Source organism: Chlorocebus sabaeus, chromosome 1 (assembly GCF_047675955.1).
Source record: "Chlorocebus sabaeus isolate Y175 chromosome 1, mChlSab1.0.hap1, whole genome shotgun sequence".
In the NCBI taxonomy this organism is placed as follows: Eukaryota; Metazoa; Chordata; class Mammalia; order Primates; family Cercopithecidae; genus Chlorocebus; species Chlorocebus sabaeus.
The window spans coordinates 97,397,684-97,412,120 of record NC_132904.1 but is presented as its reverse complement, the minus strand read 5'-3'; the positions used below and the strand labels follow the sequence as shown (position 1 = coordinate 97,412,120).

At 35.3% G+C, this 14,437-nt stretch overlaps 1 protein-coding gene across 2 annotated transcripts in view; it reads right to left on the bottom strand.

Annotated features, from left to right (window-relative positions):
- Positions 1–14,437, bottom strand: part of ARHGAP42 (Rho GTPase activating protein 42) — a 314,274-nt gene that overhangs the window by 133,355 nt on the left and 166,482 nt on the right. For both annotated transcript variants that reach the window (XM_038005287.2, XM_073020535.1), the window contains exon 4: positions 5,306–5,377. In XM_038005287.2, the coding sequence (XP_037861215.2) occupies positions 5,306–5,377 (72 nt within the window). The remainder of the gene's footprint in view (positions 1–5,305; positions 5,378–14,437) is intronic.

The following is a 14,437-nucleotide window of genomic DNA, read 5'->3' as shown; positions in this document are numbered from 1 at the left end:
CGGCCTCCCAAAGTGCTGGGATTACAGGCTTGAGCCACTGTGCCCGGCCAAGGGGAATTTCAAAAGTAAGGGAAACGTATTAACTATGCTTGGTTAAAGGGGTAGGTTTGGGCATATTTGAAAACATTTTGATAACTAAGATATTTCACATTAAACCATTTATTTGTTAAAGGTAAAGAAAATGAAGTATTTCACAACAGAGTTGCTCTAGGGAGTAGAAGAGTTTCTGGTCTGAGGAACTGAGTTCTGATCTTCACTGGGCCACCACATCTCTTCCCAGTTTGTTTCTGTATAATATACATCTGTATGTGGAAGGTGAGCCTTTGTCCTCCTTAGTGCAAGTTCCATCACTAAACATATGTAATACTCTGGTATGTATGTTTGTTTATAAACATACATTTGTTTTTCCACAGTGTATTATCTTTGATTAGAAACTCATACAAAGGCCAGGGACAGTGCCTCACGACTATAATCCCGGCACTTTGGGAGGCCAAGGTGGGTGGATCACTTGAGATCAGAAATTCAAGACCAGCCTTGCCAACATGGTGAAATCTTGTCTCTACTAAAAACACAAAAATTAGCCTGGCATGGTAGTGGGCACCTGTTAGTCCCAGCTATTCAGGAGGCTGAAGCAGGAGAATCACGTGAAGCCGGGAGGCAGAGGTTGCAGTGAGCCAAGATTGCACTACTGCACTCCAGCCTGGGTGACAGAGTGAGACTCCATCTCAAAAACATAAAAAATAAAAATAAATAAAAATAAAAATAAAAACAAACAAACAAAAAACCTCAGACATACAGCTCTATCTATACTTCGGAGTCAGCTGGTCTACGTAGCAACAGGCATATAAAGTGCAGAGAGGACCTTACAATCAATTAACTCTGAGAACAACGAAGTTTCCAATACAGTCATGGAAATGGAAATAGAATTGTCAATTTATTCAAAAAGCATCCAAAAACAGTTGATTCATCTCACTCTATACTATTCGGTTGATGCAAAAGTAATTGTTGTTTTTGCCATTACTTTTGCATCAACCTAATATGACTACTATGAATATATTCCTATGGTGGAAATTCATAGAGTTGACATCAAGCGTTCTGAATATCTACTTTCCACCAGTATTCTAGAACTTAGAGCAGCAGTGTGTCAGGAGAAACAAAACATTCAATCTAAGCCTCTGACATATGTAATATGTCTGGCCTGTAACACAATTTCATTCTGAATATACCAACTTACTAAGAAACTTTAAATAAATACATCCTTGACAACTGTTTATAGATAATTCTCCTAATCTCCAAGTATCTGAAACAGCAGAACCCATTTCCTTCTGTCCTTCAGTTCAACAACCCCATTACTAATCTTTTCTAATGCCTCTCACGGATGCACGCTGCTTCTTTCCCACAACTGTAACTTACCAAGAGCCTTACTTTCACAGTGAAGTATCAGGTGTCTCAAAGTGCCACAGAACACACTACAAAGGAAATGTTTGTGGTCCATGGATCTTATCCACTGCAGTTAAATAGTATCATCTGGTTGTAAGGCAAGGGCCACTTTGACTCAGCATTTTCCACCCTGTTTTGCCTGTGTGGACCAAGCTGAAGAGGTCGCTGACTGCAGTGGAAGATTCTACGCTTAATCAACGGCCCTGCCTTCCAGCTGGCTAATCAGCCCAAACATGCTTGTGGGAAATCTTCAAGGCAAAGGCTGAAAAGCTACGGAGTGTCACTTTTAGAATTAACTTTATGCACCAAGTAAGAAAATACCTAAGTAAACAGGGACTGAAGTAATAGAAAAAAATAAGTACTTTCACGTATGTTTATTCCACAATGCCAAAAGAAAATTGATCTATACATATATTTTGGAAGAACATGCCTGTTTTTTTTGTTGCTGTTTTATTTTTTTGTTTTTTTGTTTGTTTGGTTTTTGTTTTGTTTTTTGAGATAGAGTTTTGCTCTTGTTGCCCAGGCTGTAGTGAAATGGCAAGATCTCTGCTCACCACAACCTCCACCTCCTGGGTTCAAGCAATTCTCCTGCCTCAGCCTCCCAAGTAGCTGTTGGTCAGGAGGCTGGTCTCAAACTCCCGAACTCAGATGATCCACCCGCCTCAGTCTCCCAAAGTGTTAGGATTACAGGTATGAGCAACCACACCTGGCCAAACATGCCTGTTTTTAATTCACTATTCACTTTACTAAGCAAGAACTACTTGGCAGCTTAGAAATAATTTAGTACTAAATGCATCAGGCAGATAAAATACACAGAATCACCACCACCAAAACACTAAATGAATAATGTTAATGCTCAAGACCGGCTTCATTTAATCACAAATTTAACCTTCCAGTGAATAGGTAAAGGCATAATATATACTGATGGGTGTTTTCAGTTGATCTGTCCTGCAATTAAGATGTTTACAAAACAAAATAAAATGTTATTAAGACTCCTGCCACTGCAACTGTAAGATAACTTAAACCTCCACGTAAGAAAAAGATAATTCCCAAACAGATGAAACTTACTCTTTTTGGGGCTAGAAAACTTGGAATATGTGTACTAGGGAAATAATTTTTCACAAAGTTCTAATTCAATTTTATAAAAACAACATTGATGAAGTAAAATATTGTAAGTCAAGGCTCTGAAATAAAATGGCTTCATTTGGGGACCACACTGACTGTTTCAGATAAGCTCTGTGATTTCAGATCAGCTCTGTGATTTGGTGCAGGTCACCTCATCATTTTCCTCATTTGTAAGCAGGTATAACACCAGTACCCACCTCACAGTTTGCTTGTGACTATTTAATTACGTCACAGATTTTCACTGAAAGTCCCTGCCAAAAAAAATTAGCTACTACTAATTTTGAAAAGACTCCCCTTGTGCTAGGACACCATATTCTTATCATTTCCTCTTTCTTTTGTTCCTTCCTTCTCAGCCTCCTTTCCTGTCTGTCTTTCCCCAAACATCAAGTGTTGGGACGTTCTTAGGTTATAAGCGTCCTGGGTCCTCTTCACTTCTTGCTCTATTCTTTCTCAACGGGATCTAATCTACTCCCATGATTTTAATAAACACCTAGAAGACAGAATTCCCAAGTGTTTGTTTCTAGTTCAGATCTGAATACACACCTGCTAATTCAACATCACATGGGTGTCTCAGAGGAGCCTAAATTTCACTCATCATGACTAAAAACTCAACTTACCATCATTGCCATCCAACATAAATGTTGCCTATATCAGTAAGTGGTTCAACAACCACCCAATTATGCAACCTGAAATCCAGAGAGACTTTTTCCTGAAACCTTCTCCTAAATTTCCACTTCCTACTATTGTCATTTCACCTCTAAAATAGCTTTCTTACATCTCCTTGTCCCCACAGTTACTTTCCCCCTCCTTATCTAAAGCCACTAACCGCCAGCCCCAAAACTGGTTTGCCCAGGTAGTCTGTCCTACTCCAATCCATGCATGATATGCAGCTAGAATGACATTTAACATACAAATATGATATCACTCTCCCGCTAACATTTCCATTGCTGATCACTGCCCTTAGGCTAGGGAGTAAAATACTGTGAGTCATTTATAAAGCTGCACACGTGGCCTCTGCCTCCAGGGTCCACTGTGCTCCAAACACACTAGACTTTCTTCCACTAAAACGCGAGGCTCTTCCCTCCTCCACCAAGAAAACCTTTATTCATTCCCATATTCCATTCCCTTTTTTGGAATATTTGTAAGTTCTTTTCCCTCCCCACCATTAGGTCCCCTTTTTCTTCCTCATGACTTAGGTCTCTACCTAATACTTCTTGCAGAAGACATTTCTTGATTTCCTGGACAAGTTCAGATTCATTAATTATGCCCTTGTAAAGCACTCTGTACTTTTGCGTCACAATCCCCAATACATTTGTAATTACTGCTATGTCTGTTTTTCATGAAAGATAATAGGGACATAGTGCAGGAATCATCTCTGACTTGTTTACAGCTACATCCATTCATCTTATCAAACACCATGTATGCCACGTGTAAGCCAACCATGAGACTGATAAATATTTGCTGAATTAATTAACATAAAAATGGTTCTGATTTTAGTCCTTCACTTGAAAATTGCTCACAATTGGTGGAGAAATGCACATACAATTCTTATCAAGGCAAACTGTGTTAACTTCTTAAGAGAAATATGTGTAAAGGCTATTCAATCCTACGAAAAAGAAACCAAATAGGTTCTAGAAGGGGAACATCTGCATGAGAAAGGTCTATATAAGGAAGGCTTGTTTCTGGTGCTGGGATATGAAACCTGGCAAGACTTCAAAAAGTGAAGTGTAAGAAGTATTCCAGAGAGAGGGAAAAGTTTGGGCAAAGACATGATTAGTGTCAGGTATATACAGAGACCGGTGAACAGAAAATTGTGCCTGCTGGTGGGGTATACTGAAAGGTAGCAAAGTTCAAAATTCCAAGTTGTGCAAAGCTTTCATAATCAAAATTAAACTGTCAAGCAGAACCACAGAAGGTTTCATCATTGGAAGAATGACATAATTGAAGATGGTGAAAATTTGTTAATATATTAGAAGGAGGGTGTGGAGATCAATTAGTAGGCTATTTCAAATATTTCAGACAGAGGTAAGGAGGAAAGGAGTAGAAATAATTCTGCATTAGAATGGACAGCACTGCCTGAATGGGGAAGGGATATGACATTGACTAAAAGGAAAACTCAGACAGGGTACGAATGAGGGAAGGATGGGAGAGGAGACGATTAGTTCTATTTTAGAAACCTTAAGTTTTATATGCTACCATGGTGTTGCACAAGTGGTTAAAATATGGCTCTAAGAATGAGGATGCAGGCAAATTTCAGATTATTAGAATCAGAAAAAATTTAATTGGTCCATAGTCAATTAAACATTAACAAAAAGGCTTTGTGACAAACATTTCTAAATTTTTTCACAAACACATATTTTTATTAATAAGAAATACAAAGAATATTAAAAGTTCTCATATAATCATTGCTTGAATTGTCAATGTGCCCAGTCCCTAATTTTTAATTTATTTAGGAAGAGAGTTCCTCATAATTTCACCCTGTCTTCAAAATAGTTAATTCCTACAATTGTTGGGATAGGAAGAACTCATTTATAACATGCTTTTTATCTACTCAGTAGAATAATATATTTTATGTCTAAAAGAAGTCCAGTCTTTTGTAATAGGCTCTATGCAAAAAGTTTAAAATGATGTGCAAAATTTTTTAAAAGGTCATTCTAATTTCAAAAATGTTAATATCTGAAATTATGTCATCTTTAATTATCAGGAGAATATCTAAAGAATAATAAAATGTAACACTTACTTTTGCTGCACCTATCTGTTCTTTTCGAAATTTCTCAAGTGGTGCAATTAATACATCATTAGCATTTTGGATCTGAAATAAAAAATGCACATATATTAAATCTTGCAGAATTTCATGCCAACAACATTGAAAAAATGGCCGCTTTATCCAACGTATCAAACAGACTGTTTTTGTTTTTGTTTGCATCTATAAAAACAACTTACATGTTATACACAGTTTTTCTACTTTATAATTAAGCTGTTTTCACATATTATTTCCCTTGATCCTAATAACAACGTGAAAAATATGAAAATAAGTACTTGTTGTGGTGAAATCTTGGTTTGAATACTTAAATTTCTTCTTCTAAGACTTAACTAAGAAACAGCACATTGGGTATTAAATTTACAAATACCTATAATTACACTGGTTTGATGTAGCCAGTTCAAGCATCATTTTAAAATTAAACCATATAAAAGCTCTTCCATTTCGCCATTAGAATGGTAGAATTCTACAGTTGCAAAATAAGGCATATTTTTTCCCCTATTTAATTAGATTCCTCATAATGAGGAATTGAGGTTTGCCTGAACATTCTCATAATGTTTCCAACCTGACTAAAATAGTATTTGATTTCATTTCAATGAAAACATATTTTAGCCCCAAATTCCACAGTGAAATTTACTTAAACTTTAAAACAAATAAATCTTTTCATATTGATCTGTAAGACTACTGCAATGGGAGTGCAAGATATGAAGACCAGCAACTGAATGCAAGCAGACAGAAATTCCTAAGGATACCATTATTCTGGAAGGGGATGTTCTTTTAAAAAACAGTCTTAGAAAGCATTAAAATAAAGAGGAGGCCCAGTTACAAAATTTATAATTTGTTCTACGATTATGACAACTGAACAAAATCTATTACATAATTAGCAAATACCAGGATAAAGAGAGAAAAACTCTTATTTTTAAAATATATTATTCTACTTTAAAATAGGTTAAAGGGTATACAGGTGCTCCATGTACTATTTTTCTAACTGTTTTGTAAGTTTGAAATTATATCAAAATATATGCATTTCAATGAAAGTGTCACTTTCTTTATTTTCATTAAACTGGTTTATCTCAAGTTTAATTTCTTCCATCATCTAAAAATGCACACAGATAATGTACAAAAATAAAAAATAAAAACTAGCATGTTGACACCACTATCCATGATCCTGTTAATCTTTGATTTGCAGAAAAATGAGAATGACAGATCTTGAAAAGAAGACCAAAATCCTATGCTGTGAAAGCATAGAAATTAGATTAATAGGCAAAAAATCTTGTCCCAGAGAATGAGGGCCAACTGGAGATACCACTGACATCCATCACCTAATCCCCATTTCTGAGCTCAGACAGACATACCTCCAGATAGACTGTGCAGGCATCCTACTGGGAAGAGATTATTAGAAATAGCAGTAAAATAGCTCACTTTTAATTATCTCTCTAAAACCTCTTTGCCCTCATTAAAACCCCCAATTACATACATACACACACACAGACACGCACGCGCGCGCGCACGCATATTCAGATTGTACAGATGCAATACATAGCTGACTCCACCTTTAAAGTTAAGTTTGCATAAGGGGAAAAACAGTATCATCAGTACTTCTGTGTAATTTGGAATAATAGCAATAATAAAGGCTACTATTCATTGAATGTTTACTTTATGCTGGAAATTGCAATAAGTCCTTCACAAGCATGAGCTAATGTATTTAAAGCCAGCTAAATGGCTGGGAGAGAAATTCAAATCTGGAAGTGATAAGAAACGAGGCTGGGTTCCTGTAGTATTGACAGATGCATAGCAGGAATTCCAGAGGCAGTTCTGTGGAAGACACAAAAGGACTCAATGACAAATTGCATAGAGGGAGAAAGAGAGAGGAATCAATGGAGAAACTAAGGTTTTGGCCTCAGTCACTGGAACTTTGATAACACATCAGAATTGGGGCAAATGAGGTAGGGAGTATGCTTGGTAGAGAAAGAATAAAGACAACGATTAATTTCACCTTGTTCCAATTACATCTGATGTCATGGAAAGACTCAAAGAAATATCATGTCAGAAAATCCCATCTCACACTGGCAGAACTAATAAATATGAATGGATGTTTTTTATTGGGAAGGAAAGGATTGTGAAAGGGAGTAGATGGGCTGATGTCATATACTAAGACCTTGGCACTCACATTCATATCCAATGGTTTACATCTCTGCTAAACCCCTTCTCTTGCTGTTACATACATAGGACCTCAAAATAAAGCAAAAGCCAGATGATATAACAAAACAGAATAATTAACAGCACCCTGTGGGCTAAGTATAATTTCCCATCTCTATTTCTTTCACATTTCTTGAGTTATTTGGATTTGCTTTTTTTTCCCTTCTCCCATTCTCTTACCGTGAAACTAAAGGAAGAAATAAATAAGTGGCAAAGGTATTAAACAGAAAAAAAAAAAAAAAATGAAGGGGGTGAAAACATCCAACAGGGTGATTAAGAACAACAGAAATGATTTCTTGAGTGTTTCTAATGTGTCAAATACTACACTAAGGTCTTCACAATATAGAGACTAAAGTCAATATTTTATGGGTAATGAAATCAAACATCTAAAAAATGATCTGGTATGTATTAAAAATATGAATGTTAAAGTTCGACTCAGCTTCATTTGAATCTCAGGGTCAAAACTGATAATACACAGTGTTTCATCCCTGTACTTCTTAAAGTTTTTATAAAAATTAAAAGCAAAATAAATTATTTTGAAAAAAATCACTAGCATAGATTTGCACATGGAAGGCTCTCAATAAATGTTAACTTCTTCAAAGAATTGAATGTCTACTCTGTATTCATAACTGTCCTAAGCAGTCTTTACAGTTTCCTCTAAATGATTTAAAATGTAGTTATTCAAAGCTAGAAATTGAAATCCAGATTAATAACAGAACTTATCCACAGGCCTAGTAGTAGTAGATAACCCCACGTTTTTCCATAAACCATTATAACAAATGCCTGGCTCTACCTGTGAAATATGATGCCACTTTTGTATGCAGTCAGTGGCTGCTGTTCACAATATGTAAATTTAAATTCAAGAGATCAAAATGGAAAATACCAGCACTCAAAGGGCCCTAAGTGGATTTACAAACCAATTTGGCTGCTTGTGAGCCTCATCTTTATACATTCCCCCTGGGAATACATGACTTTTTATGTGACAGTGGTCACTCATATGGATTAAACCCTCCAATTCTGAAGTAATCCTGAAGTCAAGAAGGTGTTAAAATTTTGGTAGGATTAAAACAGTTACTGTTGCTACTGCATAAGAAAGGAAAATGTCATATAAACGGTAGAAAACCATTATTTAAAATGTGAATTAGAGTACAACTATGGTGACAAACCTTGCAAAGTTAAAAAAGAAATCTAGAGAAATGCAATTTTCACTCACATGGAACTCTTTCATCCAGATTCACAAAACAAGCTTGATGAAATTCCTTCCAGAAGGGTAATACTTGGGGGAAAAATCAAGTCAAAGTTCAGGAGATTCAGGATCCCATAATATCTGTGGAATGTGCAACTTTGCATGACCTTACTAAGATGCTTTAGAAAAAATACAAAATAAATTTTAATACTCTCCCTAGATATTGATAAGATAAATTATTGATGATGCCTTATTATGGTAATTAAGAAACAATTAACTTACAATTACTAGCCATTACCTAAACCTTGGCCTTAAGCAACTTATTTTTATAGATATTGGTTCACATTTAAAGTAAAAAACAATTACTGGTAATTTCACTTATTTTCAGTAGAAGAAAAGCAAATCTGATATTGGGTAATACTTCGCAATATAGCATCTACCATGCATTTTAACTGTGGGTAGGTTATTTAAGCCAGGCAATTAAGTTTCCTGTCACTTTCTTTTGCTATTTCAAGTGGTTCTAATAAACAGCCACAAGGGGGTGCACATAAATCATTCAAAAGTAATGGCTACAAACGTTTTCATGTGGTTTGAAGAATGATTCTCCAAATATGTTTGGATTTCCTTTTTTACCCCCCACATAATCACGAATTATAATTTTCTATGGATCATGCATTTTCAAATGCTATCTTTTAGGAATTTCCAGGGCTTGCTTTTCATTGCTGATAATCTTGCCACACTTATTCACTAAAAAAAAAGTAGCAATGGAATAAAATAAATCTGAAAAGTACTTCTCTTAACAATTTTATTCTTACACTTCTTCCCTTTCCAGGTTTTGATTAAAATCCAGTGATGTTGGTGCCAGTCACAGCTCATCACTAATTAATGACTACATGTCCTATTATCTTGCAACTCATTAGCTAATACATCAGAATGTCCGAAAAATTACAGTTCCTTACCTCTCATTTTCAAAGCAATAAAACACTCAGTTTTGATGCAAAGATTTAATTATATTCTCAAGTACTATTTAAAGCAATACTTCTGATATTCTAAAGTACTATTTAAAGCAATTGCTTAAGGCTATAATAGGCTACACTATTTACAACAAAAAATATAAACGGTAGAGTTCATTGCAAAAATAATTTCCTGTTGAGATGTCAATATAAACAATCAATACAAAGTGGAAAGACCATAAAGGTATGTAATAATAAGTGAAATGATCATAATTAATGCAGAACATATCTGCACAGTCTTCGATGTAAAAGAATGGATTATTTTCCCATTCATATTTACAACTGAATCACATCACAGCTGAAAATCACATCACAGTTCTAATTTCTGATTGATTACAAGCAAGCATCTCTTCTCTGCCTTGTCCTAAACTGTATCTAGTTCCTCCTTCCTCAACAGCTTCTTAGGAAGAAGCTCTGGCAAGGGGTGGGGAACTGGGGTGCCAGCCTGGCATTCACTCCCAGGTACTGGCCAGTTTAACTCTCCATAGCTACATAATATAGACATTCTTCTCTAGGTCAGTAAATCCACAGCACTACTAAACTAGATCTCAATGGCCAAAACTCACATGAGGTATAGAGGATGGACACATGAGCACATCTTGCATTAATAAATAATCAGAAGTCAAAGACTAAATACATATTACTTCATACCCTTTAATGTGAGCAAATGACTGAAAAAAAAAAAAAAACATACTGCCATCTAAAAACAAGTGCTATGTAAGGCTATCTGGATACTTGTCATTCATTTAATTCTGACTTCAATGTCACTTGCTACTTCAGCATTTGAACGTTTTGGATCTACTTAGTGACACTATAGATCCCACCCCACTGGACCTCATCAGTTAGATATAACTCTTACTTGAATTTAATATAACTTTCATCTTTCTCAATTTTTATCAGCAATAATACTTTTCTTATGGAAATATACTGGGAAAATTAAGTTTCTGGAGAATTGTTTCTAGAGAATGCCCTCTTCTTTTTCAGAAGATAAGTAGAAGCAATACACTCTCAGGAGAATACTCCCAGTTATTTTTAATTAATTGGCCTAACCATGACAACTATGCAATCTTGATCAAGTTACTCAAACTAAGTTTTCTTTTCTATATAATAAAGATGATAATATGTCCTTATCTCATGGCCTGCTTACAAAGGTGAAATTTTTTACTTTATGTCTAACGATCATAAGAATTTATTAATAAAGCATTAATTGCCTATTAAATTCTTTCTTTTGAGTAGGCCAACTGCAGTGCTCTAGATTTTTTTTTCAATGAATTAGGAAGCTGCTATTAGAGTTTTAGTATAAGAGTGATATCTCACTAGCACATACTTGATGTCAAAGCTTATTAACTGCAGAAGAGTAGTTAATAGGGGTAAAATGGCAAGCAATCTCTCTACTTCTAGAGTTTATAACTAGTGACGAATACATACATCAAAATAAAGTTTGCTATTTTTTAATAAAACCATCTATACTCATAAGGTGGAGGAATGGAAAACCATGCAACCAAGAAGGAATTGACCATTTTCACAGAATCTAGCAGAGAAAATGGGAGAGGAGAGTAGATTGTAAAATTTCATATAATCCACTGTGATGCAATTAACATCATAACTCTAGGTGGTAACAAATTAAACTATTTGTGTACTAAGTTATTTGAACCACAAAGGTAGGTTATTTACTGTATCTTTCTTGTTCTTAAACTACTTTTGCTTTATTCCTTTCTACTCAGTAATCTCTAATGGGGGATTAAAGTAAGAATACTTTTTAAACATCTAAGCATTGTAGAAACATTTTCAAATACCAGACATAACCATAACATATTGCCTCCCCACTTATCTACTTATTACCAGCCTGATTACTGCTTTTTCATTTATAACCCTTTAATATTGGAGGCTAAAAACAGAAAACAAAGTCAAACTTCTTTTCAACTATAAATATCAAGATGTGTGAAAGGTCAAATTAGAATTGGCATCTTAAAAGCTGCTTAAAATAATACTCTAAATGACCTGCATATACATTCACTTTTAAAAATATACTTTTTTTTTTTATTTTGACCAAAAGGTATGCATTTAAGAAAGCAATTTTATAGAATTTTTTAAAGACCATATTAACTCAAAGGTCACACAAGGAAGATATTTAAGTTATGTCATTCAGAACCTGTATTCTCAAAGGGAGATTTAAGAAACGTAGTACCCTGAAGTTGTTTCATTCCAACAGGTTAAATACTCACTCCTGCATCTGACTAAGTAAAAATGTTCTTCAGGGATACTGGTGAGGTTACTTCAGCCAGTTCTCTACCTTTGCACATTCTAAGGAAACATCAGGGTCTGCTGAACTTTGTACCTCTGGTGGCGCAACTAGACCACGCCAGTGATGTTCCTATGTTCGTTAATATGGCCAAAAATATTCCTATAACACAGTTGCCTTATTTATGTCAATATCCTCATGTTCATGAAAATATACCTCCTCCCATTCTCCCACCTCAAATATCAGAGACACCGTACATCCCAAGCTGAGCTAGTTAGGGCCTCAAGAGTATTTCTATTTACATGTTCTAACCCCTAACTTAGAGTGGGGGAAAGTGGCTTTGTGTATGGGAGCAAGGGGAGGGAGCTTCAGCAAAGCCATAATTTATATCACTTCCTCCCTCCCACTTAATGCTATTTCTTCTTGCTAATTGTGCTCTATCCTTCTTGGTATTCCCTACTAAGAATATCTTTGGATTGAAAAAAATAAAATCATTCATCTTTTATAAATTCTTCATTTGTGAATTTAAGCAAATTTCTGATAGCCTTTGCCAGTTTAAAAGCAAAAAAATTCATTAAATTCCCAAAGTCATATTTTATAGCAATTGCATTTTAGTAGCTGAATGTTAATATAATCATAATTGTCCAGTATTTCAATAATAGCAGATTGCCAAATGTTTAAGAAAAATGGAAGATATCCCAGTGTATATGCAATTTCTTAAATTTCTTATTGTAGTTGTGCATTAGTGGGGGAGAATGGGAATAAAGAGGAGGACAGGAGAGAAGAGGGAAAGAAGGAAGGAATCATGCAGGATACAGATGTACAGAAACAAAGGAGAGAATGATCTAACTAATACAGGGAGAAATTAGGGAAAATTAGGTCTGGGGCCAGTGGTGTGTTAAAGTAGGCTCACAGCGGCTCACAGAACCTTTGTGCTCATCTCTTCCCAACCCGCACTGGGTAAGTGACCTTGTCTTGAAATCAGCCAAGGTGGGAGGATTTACTCCGTGAAAATCAGCAAGCTCTACAAATCAGATTTCTCACACATACATGGCCACATGTATGCATGCATGTGCATACAACATGTACCTGAGTGCCAGTTTTTACCAGTCTACCACTGCCTGGAGCCAAATATGTAACTACGCATTGCTTAACAATGGGCATGTGTTCTGAGAAATGGATCGTTAGGCGATTTTATCATCGTGCAAACATTGTAGAATGCTTTGACAAAGCTAGATGGTACAGCCTACTATACACCTAGGCTATATGGTACAGCCTATTGCTCCTAGGCTTCAAACCTGGACAGCACCTTACTGTACTGAATACTGTAGGCAACTTTAACAGTGGTAAGGTAAGTATTTGTGTATCTAAATATATCTAAACCTAGAAAAATACAGTAAAAATATGGTGTAAAAGATTTTTTGTAACGGGCACACTGTACAGGGCACTTACCATGAATGGAGCTTGCATGCCTGGAAATCGTTCTAGGTGAGTCAGTGACTGGGTGGTGAGTGAATGTGAAAACCTAGGACATTACTGCACACGATTATAGATTTTACAAACACTGTATGCTTTGACTACATTAAATTTATAAAAAATACTTTTCTTCAATAATAAATTAACCTTAGCTCATGACAAATTTTTTACTTTTAAACTTTTTAATTTTTTAACTTTTTGACTCTCTTGTCAAAGCTTAAAACACATTATACAGCTAAAAGAATATTTTATTTCTTTATATCCTTATTCTATACACTTTCTTCTATTTAAAATTTATGTTTTACTTGATGATATAAAGACACACATTAGCTTAGGCCTGCACAAGGTTAAATCATCAATATCACCATCTTCTACTTCCACATCTTGCCCTAATAGAATAGAATGTTTTCTAATAGAATGTTTTCGGGACAATAACACACACGGAGCTGTCATCTCTTACAATGACAATGCCCTCTTCTGGAATACCTTCTGAAGAACATGCCTGAGACTGTTTTATGGTTAACTTCATTATAAGTAGAAGTATACATTCTAAAATAATGATCAAAAGTATAGTAATACATAAACCAGTAACAAAGGTGTTCATTATCATGATCAAGTGCTATGTGTTATACACAATTCTATGTGCTATACTACTACAGATGGGCAGCACAGATTTGTCTGCACTGGCATCACCAGAAACACATAATGTATTGCACTATGATGTTAAGACACCTATGATGTCATTAGGCGATAGGAATTGTTTAGCTCCTTTATAATCTTCTGGGATCAATATCATGTATGTGATTCATTGCTGACTGAAATGTTACGAACACATAACTAAATATAAATGGCATGTACCATGAATGCTGTTGCTCTTGTTAGCAAATAATGTTTATAGTTAACGTTTTGTGATCATTCATTCGGTGTTCAGATTCATCCTTAGAATCTTTCACAGCCTAGCACCATAGAAAGCTACTATCTCCTGGCCGGGTGCA